General features: G+C 32.6%; 1 protein-coding gene across 7 annotated transcripts in view; it reads left to right on the forward strand.

Annotated features, from left to right (window-relative positions):
- LOC142350290 (uncharacterized) overlaps positions 1-19237 on the forward strand; it is a 189067-nt gene that overhangs the window by 144556 nt on the left and 25274 nt on the right. For 6 of the 7 annotated variants that reach the window (XM_075402085.1, XM_075402087.1, XM_075402088.1 and 3 more), the window contains one exon: positions 11462-11630. In XM_075402085.1, coding sequence (XP_075258200.1) covers positions 11462-11630 — 169 coding nt within the window. Of the gene's footprint in view, positions 1-9697; positions 10530-11461; positions 11631-19237 lie in introns of those variants that run through there. The other variant, XM_075402090.1, reaches the window with a different exon arrangement.

Raw genomic sequence — 19237 nt, forward strand, 5'->3', positions numbered from 1 at the left:
CGTTTACTTGAATCGTTCATTGGGTTAGAAAAAGCAACCCAAGAAAAAGGAGTTTTTGATAACTGCTGCGGAAATTTTTTGTTCACATCTGTTTACTGTCTTACACTTTCAAAGACTTTCAGTAAACTTTTGAAACGCGCATCGAGATATAAAGTTGGCCTCATATAGACCCCCTCCCCCTCACCGAATTTAGGCGGGAGTAAATTGCTTTGCAACCAATCTCCTAACGTTTTTTAGATTTTACGAAACATTTTTTAATAGAGAAGATAACATCAATATTTCAGAGAGAACAAAAACAAGTTTTATAAGGATTGTGATAAGGATGCTGTCTTGTCTTTTTCTCTGTATAGTTTTTTCAACAGGAGTCACCCCAAATGCAGATATAACTACAATTATATTTTATATCATATACTTAATGTTATATTTGTATTTTGGATATCTCATGTTGAAAGCATTATACTGAGAAAAAAACTAAACAAGATCCTCATCTACTAAACCATTAATTTTTTGCTATTAGCAATACCAGTGATACTGAAGCGTTTTTTAAGAAAAACACAATCAAAATCAATTATTGTCTAAATGATGTCGACTAGTTTTTATTTTCGAGCATACTGTGAAAACCTCCTATGTCCCGGTTGTTCGTTTGTGTCTGGCCCCGTAGTTGTTAGTCATTTGAGATATGTCTTGTTTTTACTGGATTCGTACTTGGATTGAAACGAGTCCATCTTTCACAATCTCTATGCGTTAGTTTACCCATTTCTGCAAAATTTCCGAAAATAACTTGTGGTAGTTTGCCGAAGCTATGAATTGTTTTCGTAAAAAAAGAATGTCATACGACTCTAAGCATTTTTTTCATATGTAGTTTTCTCACCTTAGAACTTCTTAGAAAATAATTCAATTGACGTCTAAGAGACTGTTGGCTGGATAGTCACCTTGTTTTCGTGCTATCAAGGTTTGATGTTTACTGATTGATTATTTTTTCAGAACCCACGAGACATCATCTTAAAATTTGGCTTCAGTTGTTTAAAGTGCGAAAATTGATAACCGCTTGACCAATTTGGGGTTTGGTAGTTTACTCAGTTATCACGTCTTAACTCTCAATTTTTTTCCTTATTTAAGCGGCCCGAAATCTTGTAAAAACTAAAAAAAAACTTTACATGTTTATAGTAGGGTATCGCTACATTTGGATTGCAAATTGAGTAGGACTCTCTGCTTACTGCCGGAGTTTCATCAACCAAAACTTAATGCCAGAATGTCATTTTAGACCCATTGGTTTCATAATCTCTAAACAATTATAATTTTCATACAAAAGTTATTTTATTATGATGAGATTTCTGTAGAAATCGATGATTTCTGTTCATAAGTTTTCTTGGAGATAGGCTTTTCTAACAACATTTGAACCACAATTGTTGTTTGGAAATTTTTTGAAAATGAAGACTGTTATCGTTGAGGAAATGAGTCGCAATCTGCAGTCTTTTTGGTTTTGAGATTTTTTGTTTTTGGCTTAGTGGAGCAGCAGACGACGCCACAAACAAGCACAAAACAATCAATTTTTGAAAATCATTCATATATGTCGCTTTATGTCGCGGTACAGTGTTTTCACTCGAGTTTTTATTTGATGATCATAAGTATATTTTTTAAAGAAATTTTTTCCGTTCTAACTGCTGAAAAGTTTTTTTTTAATTTTAGTTACAAGATTTTCTCCTTACAGTTAGTATAGTTTTATCGGGTATAAAAAGCTTTTGCTCTTTTGCTTCCAAGAACTTTATTTTTATTAGTTGAGGTTGTTTTATGCAAAAGAAACTTACGGAACCCGTTGGTGCAAATTTGCTACCGAAATTTTTGACAAAATCAATGTGTTGTGCTATTTGAAGTCGATCTATTTATTTAAGCTTTTTCCATTTAAACAACAATCTTTTGTGAAAAAATTTTATGTTTATCATGGTTTCTAAATCTGTGCTTGATAGTCCAGAGTCTATTTATTGTCTCAACTGTTTCGCTCTCTTTTTCCCCACATCATCAAAAAAGTTTGTATTCAACAAAAAGCTTCACTCGTTCATTTTATGCTTTGTTAAAAATATTCAGTCACTTTTGAGTGATAGTAGTAAAATTAAAAGCTTGTCTGATCTGTATTGATTTCTTATCCTGATCCACTCGTCACTGTGAATCATCAGTTCTCAGACAATTAAGGAAATTGATCTATTGATGTGCTGAAAATGGCTTCCCAGAAATGAAAGAGATTTTTTTTCACGCTTTGCGTTAATACTGATCAAAAAGCAGAATGTCGACGAAATCGAAAGTTTCGTTTTAGACTTTGAATGAACGTGTCGTACAATTTTTGTCTAGAAACGATTAAATCTATTAGTTTTGTTCATAATTTGTTTAATAATATTGTTTTCTAAACTTTCATATGGAAATTTTGAAAAGAATGGAAATTTTGAAAAGAATGGAAATTTTGAAAACTTTTCAGATAATATGAGGAATTTTTACACAAAAAAAATATTTTATTTGTATTTATATTTTAAGAAGGCTAGCAAAGCTTTCTGTTAGAAGTAATTTAACACCCACTTTTCGCCCCGTTTTTTGACTGATATTCTTCACACTAATTGGGTTCTTGAGGACTCTTTTCAACCCGTCCCTTCCTCGCTGATTTCACATTACAGAGCTAACTCATACGGGTAAATTGCCCAATCAGTTGAAGAGATTGTTGAACAAATAACTGCTAGTTGATACGAGGGAAAAATTACAAATGAGTCACAATTTTTGTAAAATATGGGCAATGATTATGGAAAAATTTGCTGACGCTGTCTGTTTTACCCCACTAGTTTTGTTCATGTTTTTTACGTGAAAAAAAAGACTTTTTTCATTTCACATAGTTGAACAAAAGAATGAATGAATGACAAAGAAGACGCCAAAATATAAATATTATGGCCAAAATATGAAAAAACGGTGTTGTTTTTCACGTATCTGTGATTAGCGGCGAAAAGTATATTTTTAAACAAAAGGTCAAAACTTTTTAGCTCATGTGAGGTTCATGCATAAGCTAGAGACTGTCACAATAACAAAAAAACTGTAATAATAGTTGACATAAAAGTTTTTTCGTTTTTTTCATGGATTTCTTAAAAATTACATTACAAAAATTGTGTATTACAAGGTTTGGAAAGAAAAAATTTTTTTCTGTTCGATTCTTATAAAACGATCACTTCTAGAAAACTATTCCGCAATCACTGTTTTGAACCCAATATGAAGCATTGGGGAAACTTAATTACAAAGATTTTAATAATTTAATGCTGACACAAGAGAAATGAAAATGATTACTATAAAAACAATTGCTGGTTAAAACACAAAAATGCATCATACGTTATTTTATTTACAATATAAACAGTAGGGTGATTTCGAAAGATATAATATTAGCCGACTGTATGAAAAAATTACGAAACAAAGGAATAAAAAATTATATTTTGGGGAGTCAGCTGGATTTAAACATCTATCAATAGGTTTTTTGCAGGCCAATATTAAAATAAACAAAATGTACAAAAGTCAACTGAATAATAAGAACGATATTAAGAGAATACAAAACCTCATCCTAAACGAAATCGAATTTTTTAAGTCTGCAATTTTGCAAGAATATTCCGATATAATTGTTTTTCTGGCGGAGTTTAAATAGCGAAAAGAGTTATTCACACTGAGCAGTTTTTTAAATTCCAATATCAAATATGTGACTTCTTTTACTGTTGCAATTAAACTACATTCTGCAGTATTTGATATAATAGCCTCCGGATATAAATCCATCGGCTCAAAATCTTCGAAAAGACGCACTATCAATTGCCTTGTACTGATCTTAGATCTGTAAAACTAAAAGTAAATGGTGACTCGTCGATCTGAACAACAGGTTTCTTCTAAAAAATTATCAAATTCTGAGGGGAACTTAAAAGTTTCTTTTTAATCGGTCACTCTTTCAAATTTGCTTTAATCGAAGTCTGTTCTGGAAAGCGATTCAATTCTGCTACCATTTAGGAACCTTTAAAGGTTTCTATAACAAACACAGTCTAACTGCTCAACATTTCTCATGTATGATGTGTTTTGCGTATTTTTTCAAATCAAGTGATATTTAATGCGACTAAAAAGATAGAATTGTAAATCTTGTCCTCTTATACATAATTTTTTTAGTGCTCAATGGATCTGAGCCGTAAATGATTCAATTTTTTCTTAGTAATAATAAAGGTCATTTTACGCAGCTGCTGTGGTTTTTGACTCAAAATTTTAATTACTTAATTGAGTAATCTAATAAAATCTTCTCAGTAAATTGCTGCATCTTACTTTTTGCTGAGAATTTTTAAATTATCATTTTAAGTTTAATTATTGTTGAAGAGCTCAAATTTAATTTTTCAACCCATTTGAAATTGTTTGAACCCATTAATTAAAATGTTCGGTATAGTGTCTTTCTTAATAACGCGATTCTTCTTTCAAAAGATCTTATTTTTTTCTAAATTCAATTGCAAGAATAACTTTCTAGTTTGTGTTAGATATAATTTTCAAAATATGAAGCTTCATTTCACAGTAAGATTTTTTAAATAAATTCATTTTTCAACTTCTGTTGTGAAAAAGTCTATCACCCACTTCTCTCTTTCTCTCGCTCTCTCTCTCTCTCTCTCTTTCTCTCTCTCTCTCTCTCTCTCTGTGTGTGTGTGTGTGTGTGTGGGTGTGTGTGTGCGTGTATATGTGTGTGTGTGTCTGCCTCTCCCTTTCTTTCTCGCGAGTAATTGTTGAAATTTTGTTGTAATCTCAAAATATAATTTCAAGATGCAATTATGAAATAGAATAAAAAAATTTTAAATGGAGTCTTTCTCTATGTTTAGTACTGTTAGTACTGTTCTAACCAATTTTAAGAAATGATGCAGTTCAGAAATTTTTGTAGATGCTTGAAGATATTCAATTGTTTCTCTTAGGAGTTCTAATTTCTGGTAAAAGAAAATTGGCAGGATTTAGAACAAGCTGGCGTTGGCGGAGGTGTAGATTGAGGTGTATGTCTACATTGAATTCGATGTTTTTTGGTTCATGACTTTGGTTGCCAGTATTTTTGATATTTGGGCGAATAATCAAAATTTATGTCTTTCCCGCACAAAAATTACTTGTTTCAATTTCTTTGATGTTTAAGTTTTTACTGTAACTAATGCGCAGATATAGTGTAAGCAATTTTTTATATGGTTAGTACTGATGTCTGTCATCATTAGACTCGGAGCGTTAGGACATTTTGATGGTCTAGCATATCGCCTGTGTTTCTGTTTTAGCTTGGTTATTTACAGCAATGTTACTTGAAAGCAATTTCTTGTAATTTTGGAACTCGCTCCTTAAACAAACACAAAAAAACGAACAGCATTTCCCAAATTTAAACTTTTTTACACAAGTGGACAGAAAATTGGGCAAAAATGCGAAACCTTGAGCAGAAAAGGAGCAATCAAACGTATACATTAGTTGTACATTTTTTATTGTAGTTAGGGCAACATTTTCACACTTGCGCGCCTAATTTGCTAGCACAATGGAAAGGCCACAGGGAATAGATTATTTGACACGATTGTGTTCCGCGGGGCATATAAAAAAGCTGATTTCTTTTTTTCCGGGAGCATTTTTTAGGGTTCCCTGAAAACGTGAGAGCGAATCGATAATTATTATGAGTCATAACTGGACTGTAGCTGCACAATTGCAGAGGATAAAATACGCCCTTAAGTTCGCATTACATTTACATTCCCTTTTTTCCATATTTATAATCCAAAAAATGCTTCCAGTCTTTTTGTATTATTCTTATATTTATCTTGGCACTTTTTCCGTTAACACTCCCCCAATTTTGGGTTTTTGGGTAAGCAAACCCCGCCTTACCCATTTGCAAATTTGCAGTCTATTGTTAAAGATTGCCCTTGGGGTTTTAACCAGTTGCTAATTTATGACTTTTGCTCTAATTTATAACCAGTTATTAACCACTTTCCTAATATGTTCCCAAGTGCAAGTTTATCTTTTCTCAGGAAGTGGGTGTCTAACAAAGGGCGCGCCTTTTTAAGGAAAAAGTAAATATAAGCCTTGATTTTCAGATAAAGTACATTGGGAACGGTGAATTTAGCCCTTTCAAATTTTAATGGAAAATTGGGGGAGGGGGGTGTATTTGACTCGGTTGAAAATTTCAAAACATAAGAAAAAAACCTAGTACCATTTTGCTTAAAATTATTTCCTAGTATAACTTCTATTTTCGCATCAAACTGTTAAAATTTCTTCTGTCTTCATATAAATTTCTGGCTTTATTCAGGAATTCCATAACAAAAATTTTGATAACTTTGGGGATTAGAAATTTTTTCCTTCAATTTGGAGAATATTTCAGACTTCAAACCGGGAACAAAAAGTCAAAATGATTCCTACCAATTCCCAATTGGGAAAAGTGGAAAAATAAATCTCTCATTTTTGAATTCAAATTTGCCATTAGAAAACTGATTGCTTTTCATTTTTTGTCAGCTTATACTTTTTTGTTATATTCGCTGTAAGCTTTCTTGTCGAATTATAAGTATTTCAAATAGCCTAAGGTTGATTTTGACCCTCATAAAGCCAATTTTTTGCCCTTTTTCATTCAAAGTTTCCATTTTTAGCCAGTTTTTAGCCGTTTTATTCCTCACAACAAATATTTTTGTTCGTTTTTTTGCAAAATTTTTCCTAGAAAAATTTCTCGGTAGACTTTTGTTAGATTTATTCTTTTTAATTTTAGTTGAAACCGCGCTTGCCCGATTTTATTTCCCCGCGAACTTTAAAACAACAAAGCTTTAATTAATTAGCTCAGGTGTCCGGCCTTTATTTATGCTGGCGATCAGTTTTTGTTTATTTGTTTTCTGTCCAAAGATATTTTCAACGAGTAAAATAGACTATGTCTTTTTGGGTGCAAAGATTTTAATTTCGTGAATGCGTGAGTGTGTATGTGTATGGGTACTATAGCTGTACACGTGTGTTATTTCAGGAAATATTAGTTTGTGGGAACAGGCTAGGGAAGGGGGGAGGTAGTTGTTTAACAATGACCCACCCTTTCAACCCCCCCCCCCCCCCCCCTAGTGGGTTGTTTATCCCGAAGTAGTCTTCATTACCGTGTTTCTTCTCCCAGCAATGTAATCAGACGCTATACTTCTTTTCCAAAATTCAATCACGCGCCGCGCTCTTACTTTTTTGCCCTGAATTTGAGCCCAAAAAGTATTTTTGTTCATTGTTCAAATTTGTATTCAAAAAATATTTTTTGTACAAAACATATTTTAAATCAAGATTAACAGTGCAAAATAAATGAATAAGAAAAGCAAGAATTTTTCCGGCATTGTACTATTTTTGTTAAGTTTATTTCTAGTTAAGTTTTTTTGAAGAATTTTCAGTCTTTTCTTTCCCCACGTGAACACTTTTGACTGTTTTTTTTTCTTGAATTTTTTTAGATCGTAAAAAAGTAATTAAGTTTTTAATGTCTTTTTCAAGCTGTTATTTTAAGCATTTTCTAACATTTTTCAGGCTAAATTTTAATATTTTATCCAAAAGAGTGATTTCTTCTAATTCGGCTATCAATAATATTCGGTTAAAGCTATCTACGCTTGTCATCGGCAATACCATTGTGTACTTTTATGAACATACGGTTACCAAAATCAGTGACATCAGTCCCCGGGTAAAATTTATTGTCACAACCACCCCCCCCCCCCCATTCCAGTCCCCCGCCCAACAACACTGCCTCACCCCACCTTAGCCCACTTTTGTATATGCGTGGCTACCTCTGTATCGCTCAGCTACGCAAATTTGCTTCCCAAACAAAAGTTATACTTGGTGTTATATGCTTTACTTTATCTCTGTGTAAAGATAATCACAAAGTACAAATTTCTGTCACATAAAAGTAGTCACATATCATAAGTAAACATCCTCTTATTGTCAAAATCTGTCGGTCTTTACAGCCCATAACTTATTACTAACTAGCTAACTACTTGGTCATCTCGCCCTCCATTATAACTCATAAGTCATAACTAGGTTATTGCATAAGTTAGTACTTCTTCGTGCAACATACCACCCTTGGTGTGTATGTACGTAGACCTTTAGTTAGTAGTTATAAGCCACTAGTTATCAGCTTGTGACTTATTAGTAGTAAATAGAGATTACCTTGCTGGGACAGCTTTTACGGGGAAATCTTGTTTAAAAAAATTATTTTCTTTATAAGTTATTATAAGCATTACTTGCTGGACATTACTTTTGGTATCTAACCCATTGCCATTTCAAAATCATTCCAGAATTATTGAGGAAGTTTAGTTACATTTTCTGAAGTATAGAATTTGGTTTTGCCCAAAATTGATGTCTCTCGAGACCAAAATTTGTTTTGAGTCATACGGTCAAACAAGTTTCTGCAAATTCAAGTTCTGCTCAAATTCTGGTCAGACATCAACTTTCTTGCAACAAGACTGTCTGCTCTAACTTAGTAAATAACTGATATTACAATTTAATATCCAAAGTATACATTACCAACCTATAGCAAGTATAGCTCGCTGAACTAATAATTTGTTTTAAAATTTTTTTTACCATTTTAAAAAAAATTGAGCATTTCAAACGAAACCAACAACACAAAGTCAGTCAAAAACGAGAAAAATTTTTAATAGTTATGCAGTTACTCTTCTAAAATTACTAAGTACTAAAAGTACTAACTAAGTACTAACTATTCCAGCCCCCAGTTATACCTGAGCGATAAGGCGAGATTTATACCTGTCAAAGTTATCAGATATTTCAATTTTCTTCCTCAAAATCCTGTCAAAGATTACCCCCCCCCCCCAAAACTGTCCCTTCAGTTAAATTTGCTGAGTGGCATTATTTACGATCGATCAATTTTGACGGTAATACTGAACATGTCTGTAATTATAAACCTTCTAGTTATAAATTGGAGCTTTTAGTTATCAATTTCCAGATTCAAGTTACCGGTTTTTACTAACTTTTTCAATTCTGTCTCGTCGTTAAGCGATTGAAAAAGCCCTATTAAAATTGACATTTAAGAAACTTCTTTAAATATAAAATAATACTAGTTGATTTCGTAGTTAAAAGAGAAAATTATTCCTAAAAAGAAATTTCAATAAAAGTTCTATCTTATAAAAGGCACAATTTTTTAAACTTATTTCAAAATGACTTTTTTGTTCTGAAACGACCTTAATAAACTTTCCAAACCTTTGATGTTAAAAATAGTACTAACTAAATCTGTTAATTAGTTTAACTGTTTAATACAGTAAATCAAATAACTGAACTTCATTTTTTTTCACAAATTCTTAAACATTTCACACATCAGCAAATTGCGAAATGAACAAATTAGGTCGAAGGGCATAATCTAAATTGTTTATTATTGTTTATATTTGTTTACCTAACACTCGATATGTTTTTATAGCTCTGTCAATTTGTAAAACCCTTCCTTTGACAACTCTACATACAATTTTTGACAAGTTCCTCTTTGAACTTTGCTAAACTCATCATAATCAAAGAAAACGAAATTTGATGTTATTCCTCTTATTTAAAATTGTACCCGAATTTATTAATCTGAGTTTTTTCTTGTGTAATTATACTGATTAAAGTTTATATTTAACTTACTATTTTACTGGAATCGCTCCCTAAAAATTGATTTTTCATCTAATTACAATTTAAGTTCTCATATATATTATTACATAAAGACTTTATTTATGTTACAGATGTCGTAAGATGTAAGAATAATTTCGCTAAATTTTGAAGTGGAATTGAGTTCTGTTGAAAATATTGGTAAAATTTAATAAACTTTGTTTTCAAAACGGTCATCGCCTTTCTCTTAATTATCATTCTTTGTTCCTTTGTTTGTAAACAAAATGTTGTTTTCTATTTATTACGAAAATTCACTTTAAACTCATTATAACTCTCTATAAGTTAAAGTTTTCTGGCAAGTTGAAGCTATAATTTTAACATTTTAGGATACATTATTTATAGTTTAAAACTATTAGCGAAAATTTTCCCTTAAATTGAATGGAACTTAAAAATAATTTTGTTCCAATCTTTAATTTTTCCCGCAACTTCCCAGAATTTCAAATTTTCGGGACTTTTTATTCATAAGTTATAATTGGTAAACAATTGATGAAAAAGTTATAACAATTATCACTAAACTGGTTTATAAATGTTCGCGGGAGTCAGTTACGGCTATAACGATCAGCGGTATTATTTTGACCGATCGATACGACCAAAATTATTCAACGGTCGACCGCCAGCCAATCAGAATCAAGCAAATCGTTATCCGAGTAGCTACTTCATAAGTCGTGACCAATCATCGCCTTCGGCTTCCGACACAGCCACGACTAACACAAGCTCGAGCAATCCGAGTTATTCGCCCACGCCTTATTATTACGAGCTGGAATGTACAGAAAAAAACTTGGGAAGAACGAATAATAATAATGACGGATTCCGGAATATTCCAGAATATTCTGGAGTTAGAAACGGAGGCAATAGTTGCAGTAACAGCCTTTATTTCATGTCAAATGGTGTGAATTTTGCAATGATTTTTTTAAATTTAACTTCAAGCTTTTGCGATTTCAGAAAAATTTTCTTTAAAACAATTTTGTACTTTCACGCGTTTTTTGGTGTGAAATTGGAACCTTTTGCTGAGCTTTGTACTCTTTTGTTGCATTGGCGCTTAGCATGATCCTTAATGACATTTGAATGATTTTTATTGATCTTTGACTGATATTTAAATTTCATTTAAAATCATTAGACTCATTTAGGTTCCCGTACAAAATGTTAAATTTTGTGTTTATTTTTGATATGTTGTAGTTTTTTGTTTCTTTACGTTTGTTTTTATCCGATTTGATGCAATTGTTTGCTTAAAAAATCAACAAAAAATTATCAAAGTTATCAATTTTGGTTCTCAGACAAGTAGCTCAAGATAAAAGAAGACGTAACGTATTCCGAAAGTTTAAATTTTTTATTGAATATGTTTGTTTTTTTTAATCATTCATTTTTGATAATGATCAAACTCATTTCCAGAACCAATATCTGTATAGCCATTTTTTTCAGCAGCATATGAGACAACATTTTGTTTGATCAAAAACGTTTGATTTTGATCCAAAAATTACCTAAGTAACTTCTGTTGGTTGTCTAAGCAGGCGCTACTACTGTGAAAATGGACCAGTACTGGATTCGAACCATTATCTCTTACTTGCAAGCCTAGTGTGCTGCATTTACACCAATTTTAACCAACTGGTCTTAAGCTCTCGAACTTGGGCATCTCTTATAACCCGTTCTCTCGGTCTTTCTTGTTCTCCAAGGCTTTATTTCTCTAGCAACGTATACGTTGAACAAGTAGAGCTTCCTATCAAGCTAATTTTATGCACAATTTACATTAAGTTGTTCTCTCTCAACCCTCTAACAAATTCTGTATCATAAGTTTCGTAAATCAGGGTTTTGATTATTTCAGCTCCGGGAAGCGCGACAACTCCTGGCGACGACAGAGGGGGAGTCCCGTACGTCAAGGGAGGACCCTCAGATGAGTTCGAGATGCAGAGTGCCCTGAACACCCCAGGTAGTGGGGGTAATGGGGGGATGGGCGCTGGCAGCATAATCTGGCCATCCAACGTCACCAGAGGGTTTGTTTACTTTTTTTTCAAAATTATAGAAATTTTTTTAAATTCCGTTTCTGTAATTCCGTTCACAGGATTCACTGGTCGCAACTGGTTTTTATATTGTAAAATTATTATATTGTTATTATCTGGTAAAATTAGTCCAGACATTCATATTAATAATGTGTAGACCTTTTAAGGGTGAACAGACAAAACAGTCCCAGACAAAACAGTCCCGGACAAAACAGTCCCAAATAGCAAAATATTCCCAGACAAAACAGTCCCAGACAAAATAGTCCCAAGAAACCAGACAAAACAGTCCCAGACAAAATAGTCCCAAGGCCATTATTATAGCTCTCACACGTATGATTTAACAAGCGGATAATTTAATCCCATGTTCGGTTGTGATAGTTTCATATCAAGTCCCACGGGCCGCTGAGGCATGGCCATGGCCATTAAGTATGTTAAAACATACGGGTAATAGCGACTGCTAATTTGTTGTCGGATTATTGAACGAACATTTCAAAGTACATTGGGTATAATGGCATTAGGTACATTTTATTTGGGACTATTTTGTCTGGTTTCTTGGGACTATTTTGTCTGGGACTGTTTTGTCTGGGAATATTTTGCGATTTGGGACTGTTTTGTCTGGGACTGTTTTGTCTGGGACTGTTTTGTCCGGACACGCTTTTAAGAGCATTTTGGGTTTAGGTTTATGGTACTGCTGAATTAATTCTGTGATAAAACTTTCCTATGATGATAAATAAAGTAACAACATTTTCCGTCAAGATCTTACAATCATTCCGTTTCAATTAGGGATAATTTTTCCAGCGAGTTGTTGCGACCCCAAAACCCACTATACTATTCACCTTCATCAAAAAATATATCCCTCTTTAAAAAAATGCGCTCAATTTCTTCGAACTGTTTTCCTAACCCCCGTGACTAAAATTTTTATATTCTTTAGCGTATGTGATCAAATTCATGCCTGCTATTGCACTGATAATAGTTTCAATAGCTTAATAAGAGCTCGGACTACAGGGTACAATTGGAACAACCGTTGTATAGGTTGAAAAAATAATCAATTATAGTGATCATAATCTACCGGGCGAAAAAATAGTTTTGGTTGCCGCCTTCTTAAAATTGATGTCAAAATATAGCTGAAATGGGTTGAATAACAAATTGCTTTCTTATTTTTACAACATAACAAACCTTGTAAAGGTTGGTGAAACTTAAAAAGCCGGTTAAATCTTGTTACGAGGTCAATAAAGCAAGAACTATTTCTGCTGAAAAATGCCAAATTTATTGCAAATTTCCCCCATTTCCCAATTTCATGAAAGCTTGAAATTTTTTTTCTCTTTATCATTGTAAAGTATTTGTCACTTCTTAGGCAAATGTACAATTACATTAGATAAAGAGTACAATTTACCTTGACAAATTCGCAATCAAGTTAATCTTGAAAATTTCAATTACCTTTCATTATCTTACTCACATTCGCTTTGTTGTTATAATTGAATAATTAAATTACAAGGAGACCCCCCGATTGTGAACTTCCATTGTTGATATTTACTTTTCCATACTTTCCCCTCGCCCTTCAAGTGAACAAAAACTGGGAAGTGATCATTGTGGGCTTTTGTTCATTTTTGTTCATGATTTATTCAAAGTTATGCCTTGAAGAAATTTTCCCTTTTTTATTCCCACTTTTTCCTTCTTTTCCTTTGAACATACCTGACACATCTCATTGATTGCTAATTACATTTTGATAACACTTCAACTGATTATTTCGTCAAAATCCTCAATTAGCCGAACAATTGATCAGCCGATTTTTTTTCTTTTTTAATATCTTTTTTAAATTTTCTCTTTTCTAAAATAATATTTTCTCTTTTTAAAAAAGAGAATTTTTTTGATTTTCTCTTTCTTAAATAAAAATTTGTATCAATTTCAGGAAAAATGATCATTTTTGGAGAAAAAATTGTTCGTTCAAAATTTCCATCATTAAAACTTAAAAAAATGGAAACTGAAAAGAAAAATTCCCAAAAGTGTTTAAACAATTTTCGGTTCTTTGAGCAGATTTCCGCCTGTCGGTTATTTGAATACGTTGTTTTGTGAAATATTGAAATTATTTCATCCTTTGTTCACAAATATTCCCAATTATTTCACCCCTTCTTCCTGCAGATCACTTTTCCCACTTTCCCCGTGGACTCCCCCTTGATCAAATGGAAGTTATCCTTGCTTCCCAGTTATCCTTATCTCCCACTCTCTATTCCCTCCTTTGTTCACACATCTCGCATTTCTTGGGAGAAATGTTTATAGTAAACAAAAGAGGAGGAAGAGCTCTTTCAAAAAAAGGCTTCTAATTAAAAATTAGAGGCGGTTTCGTGTCAATTCCTGGGAAAAAGAAATGAATTTGACTTCCAGTTTTATTCTAGGTCATATTGTTATTGTTTCTTTGGAATTAATAACAACTTTATGAGTTAATTTTGATAATGTTAAGTTAATGATGGTAATTCGAGAATATTGTTAAGACCAATAACCTTTTTTTTGGAAGATCTTTTTCAAATTTGACATTGGATAAATATTTTTAGGACAGAGATTTACATGAAAAAATTGGCAACAAAGATGCAGCGCCAGTAAATTCATATTTCACTCACTGTATGATGTTGAGTAACCAACTGAGTATAAAATTTTTCTTCCGATAATCAGCTTTTTTTTCGTTTTTTTTTGTTTTGTCATCCTACCAAACATTTAGTAGTTGTTTTATTCAAACATATAACGTGATTTTTATCGATTCATTCAGAATTAAAAGCTAAGAGCAAAAATGGCGGGGAAAAATTCATATTAAAAGCGTTTTTTGACGAAAATCAAAAATAATTCACGTTTTTTTTACAAAGGGTTTTATGAGCATATAGGCATTTTTTCATTCGCTCTTTTTAAAATGATGTCATTCTTTTTAATTTATTTTCTGGGTTCATAATATAAAAGCCTTTGAATTTGGTTTGAGTGATGAAGAGTGTTTCGAAATATTATATTTGAAATAAAGACCTGATAAATTTTGTTTCGGCATTTGGCTTAGTGATCAGAAAAATTATCGACTTCCAGTTGCTCGTGCTTTTTTGGAGTATCTAAAGATCCTAAGAATAAGAACTAAATCGTAATTGGAGTCAAAGTTGGCACGTGAGGCTCAAGAAAACTTACAACTACTTGTTTTTCCGTGGCACCAATCTCAGCAAGTAGTTCTTGATTAGATACACAATAATTTCTGCTAAAAATTGGAGCCAAAGAGTAGCAAATTCCAATGAAAATCAGAGGCAAATGATGAAATTTGATTGGCCAAATATCTGACAGGTTTAAATTTAAGTGCAAGAAATGTAATAAGTGGCATATTAATCAGTTGTTTTCGTGTGATTATATATGGTTTGCTGTGGAGTTGCGCTCCACTCAGCCTCTTCGTGGTCGCAAATCCACTGACAGTTAGATGGGTGTCAATCACGGAAAGATAGACCTTCGTTATCCTATTTTAGAACTATTTCTTCACAAAACTAGGTGATACTAAGAAAGGATCTACGTGATACTAAGTAAGCAAAGACTTCTAAGTAAGGATCGTCCAATCGGATCACGGGAATTATTCAGCTCCAGATCTCATTATGGCAATATGCTTTATGCCCCTTGCCTCTGCCGGCATCTTCCGCATTGATCGTTGTATTTTTTTAAAAGATTTAATGATTGTTCACTCCTCATGAAACAAAAACTGTTTCAATGACTTATTCGGTTTACTAAATTGAAACAAAAACAGAAAAGAGTTCTCTATGAGATAAGCAGTTCTTAAAATTTTATTAAAATAACCCATACTTGTTTATTAAGATGCTTTTGTCATTCCGGCAGATTTTTATTTTTAAAAATTCAGACAATAACTCTTTTTTGATGAATTTGAATAAAATTTTAAAAGTTTCGAATAAAAAAGTGTTAAAAACAATGAAAAACATTGATTTTTCAAGTACCGATCGAAAGTTGACGGAATTGATCGTTTCATGTCGAGCAGACTTAATGCCTTTGGATAAATGTAAACTTGAAAAATACGAAGCAAAATGTTTTTGTATACATTATTCTTCAATTAATGATGTACCAGGAGAGGCACGTGCTAAAAACTGTAACTTTAAGAAACACCAAGACAATGTTGATTATATAGATGTAATTCAATGGTTAGGAAATGGATAACTTTTTCATGGTAGTAAAAGAAGATTTGTGAAGCAAATCTCAAGAAAGTTTTAACTGTTGAAAAGGAACAACAGTGGGCAAAGGGTAGCCCAGGCATATCGTGCCAAAGTAACTATAACTCAAGGGTATTTTTTGAAACACCACCAACACTGGCGTCAGTGATGCAAGCTGATTAGTTTGCTTCTCTGACGTCCGGCCGCAGCACCACCAACACTACTTATTCAAAATTAACTGAAGGCGGAATACCAATTCAACAGCCGATAACTCAGCAACCAACAACAACATCAACACTAGAGAAATTGGACAACAGCAAACATCCATTAACAGAAGTTTACACAACGAACAACCGGAAACAATCAATTCCGCTCAACGTGACAACCTCAACAGCTTTTGGTATGACAGACTAGCTTACTCAAGCAGCCTAAACGACCAGCAGAACAGAGTAACTGGAATGGGGGACACACAGACATTCAATCAGCCAACAGTACAACCACGGCAATTGACAACAACCTTATCACAACCAGTTCCATTCTATACGCCTTATGTGGAAGCTCCTCCAAAGATGGATCTTCAGAATTTCAACGGTGACCCGAGCAAATGGGCAGATTGGTACAGCCCTTTCAGCTTCATGATTGGAGACACTCATCTCTCATTCAAAATTAATTGAAGGCGGAATACCGCACAAATGATGTTCTTGTACTTATGTTAGGGAACCAAGTAACCCAAAAAGAAGAGTAGGAGATGCTGAAATGCATTCCGGATATGAGACTTTTTGACAATTAATTTATTTTAAAGTGTCAATTTCAGAAACACAGTTTGTCGGGAAGTATTGGAGAAAAAAATGTTGAGACTTTAGAACAAACAGGACTCAGAGTTCGATAGAAACCTGCATGAAAACGATGCAAGACGTTCGCCGGGTTGGTTACATCAATGACCAGTTGATAATTAAGAAGTCAAACTTTTGGCTTGCGGCAATAAATTGCTGTTGTGTTGTTTCGCGAGCTCATTTTTTGTTTCAGAGTGTCTTTTTAACCATTGTTTGAACCAATGTCACAATTTTCTGCACTTTTTCCAAAATTTCAGACCATTTTTGACGCAGAGTTGGTTACCCATTTATTATAAAAATAAAATTATTTGCCAGTCTTTTTTTGGACTATTTTATATATCTATCTCGATCTAAGAAGCCCACGGGAAAGTTTTCCTATATTGACAGGCTAAATTAGCTCTATAATTATGTTTTTAAAGTTGAATAATTGTTAAGGGGTGGAGCATGTTTGGAGGTTTGCTATTTTCAGGTCTTTTTGCTGGGCTTTTTTAATCTATCACAATCTAAACAGCCCACATGAAAAAAAACTTTTCCTTCCCGGCTATATTTACATTTTGTTGTGAATGAATAATGAAATAGTGTTTATCTTTCCACCCCCTCACTCGTGTAAAGTACATGTATTATACATTGATTGGCACTTGATAAAGTAGAATAGATATAACAGACACAATTCGCTCCAATTTTTATCTCAATTCATTCACATTCTATTCACATTTTACTCACATGAAGATTCAATTTTCATTCAGGCTATTTCTCTTTTCTTTCACTCAGGCGTGAAATTATTCCCCCTATCTTCCCTCTCTACTCTGGTTAGACATTTCGCCCTGACAAATTTTAGCCCAAATGAAATAAAAATAACCGCAGTCGTAGCCAGCTTTTAAAAATTGAAGGCAATTTGTATTTTGCTAAGAAAAAGGTATTTATAGTCATGAATAAAATTCATAAGTTCAAGTGCATAAATCTAATCGGATGGGAGAACTTATAACTGGTTATTTAAGACAGCACTCTGAACAAATTGTGAATGTTATTATTTAGAATTTTATTTTTAATTTATTTTATATAGTGGGCTCATTTGGCACATTTTAGACGAAAAACATTGTTTAAGCGTCACTTTTTTAACTAGTTTTCTTTCCAGTCCAATTTGATGTAAAAGGATGCTGAGAGATCATGATGACAGTTTGGTCAACTTTTGTTTTCAAAACTAACCCTTTTGCTGTGTTTCAACTTCGACCTTAGAGAGGTCTAAACATTTATGCTTCCGTCAGTTTTCCAGACCATATAATTTTAATAGCATTTTGTCTTGAACTAAATTTTTGATCAAGGCCCAAAGTAAAAAAAATCAAAAAAATTAAAAAAAAAATACTAACTGGTTAGTGATGCCCTGAGCAATTTTTGCGCGTTCAGGTTTTATTATTTTTCAAACTCGTCAAAAACTTTTGAGTGCACTTTGTGCTTAATGGTTCTCACCCGAAGTGTTAAATTTGTTAAAATTGTTGCGAATCTTCAATAATTGCAAATTATAAAAAAAATAATTTGCAATATGATTCATAACAAAAGTTTCAGCACAACTTTTTCATAGTAGAAACAACTAAACTTAAAAGCTGAACCATTGTTTTTTTTCTGATAAGTCAATAACTAAATGAAAAAAACTAAAAGATTCGGAAAAAAATGTTGTTAATTGTTTTATTCAGACTGTTCTGATTTTAATAGTAATTGGAACTTTGCTATTTTTGCTGTCCTAGATACTGTTTACAGATTCCTATAAATTGTGAATTCAAACTTGACTTCAAGTTAAACATCCTTTTGAAGCCATTGCTGAGGCCGAATTCACAATACAAATAATTTTCATTCTTTTGTTTTTCTCTTCTAATAAAGTAAAGCAAGTATTTGTTGGAGACAAAAAATTTTCTTTCAAAATTAAGAGATATTTGGCGTTTAACATTGTTATGCCAATTTAATAGATAAAGTTTGATTTGGCAATAACGTAATATAGAAAAATATAAAACGAGAGAGAACTTATAAAACTAGCCTCTACTAAAGAAATGCCAAAGGGTTTTTAAATAACAAAATTTAAAATTGTTTAAAAGTAAGTTATTGCTTGGTTTTTAAATAACAAAATTTAAAATTGTTTAAAAGTAAGTTATTGCTTGGTTACTTCAAAACTAACAGACTGCTGGTCTTTACTAAAGATACCTAAACGTCGGGGTTAACCGCGGGACAGTATGTATAGTTTGAGATTTTAAGTCCTTTTTCTATTTTTGGTATATAGTTAACCGTTAACGAAAGTTGCGAATAGTAAATTTAGGTTAAACAGAGGTGTTTCAGACTGAGATTTGGATATACCTCAAATCTCATATTTAGGCTAAGTATCGAATAGTTCAAGATTTAGACAGTCTATGGTTAGGAGCTGCTTTATTGAAAACTTCATTTAAAATTTTTTTGTTAAAATGTTTAAATATATATCATTGTGTTGAGATTTAAGCACAAGTGGAACGATGTGGGAGTATAATTTAGATCTGAAGTTATCAGCGACAAAAAAGTTGTTAGTTGAGCGTGCAGACTCTTTTATACACGTGGATACGTGGTCTCTAAATTC

Source organism: Convolutriloba macropyga, chromosome 12, assembly GCF_964194025.1.
Source record: "Convolutriloba macropyga chromosome 12, txConMacr16.3, whole genome shotgun sequence".
Classification (NCBI taxonomy): Eukaryota; Metazoa; Xenacoelomorpha; order Acoela; family Convolutidae; genus Convolutriloba; species Convolutriloba macropyga.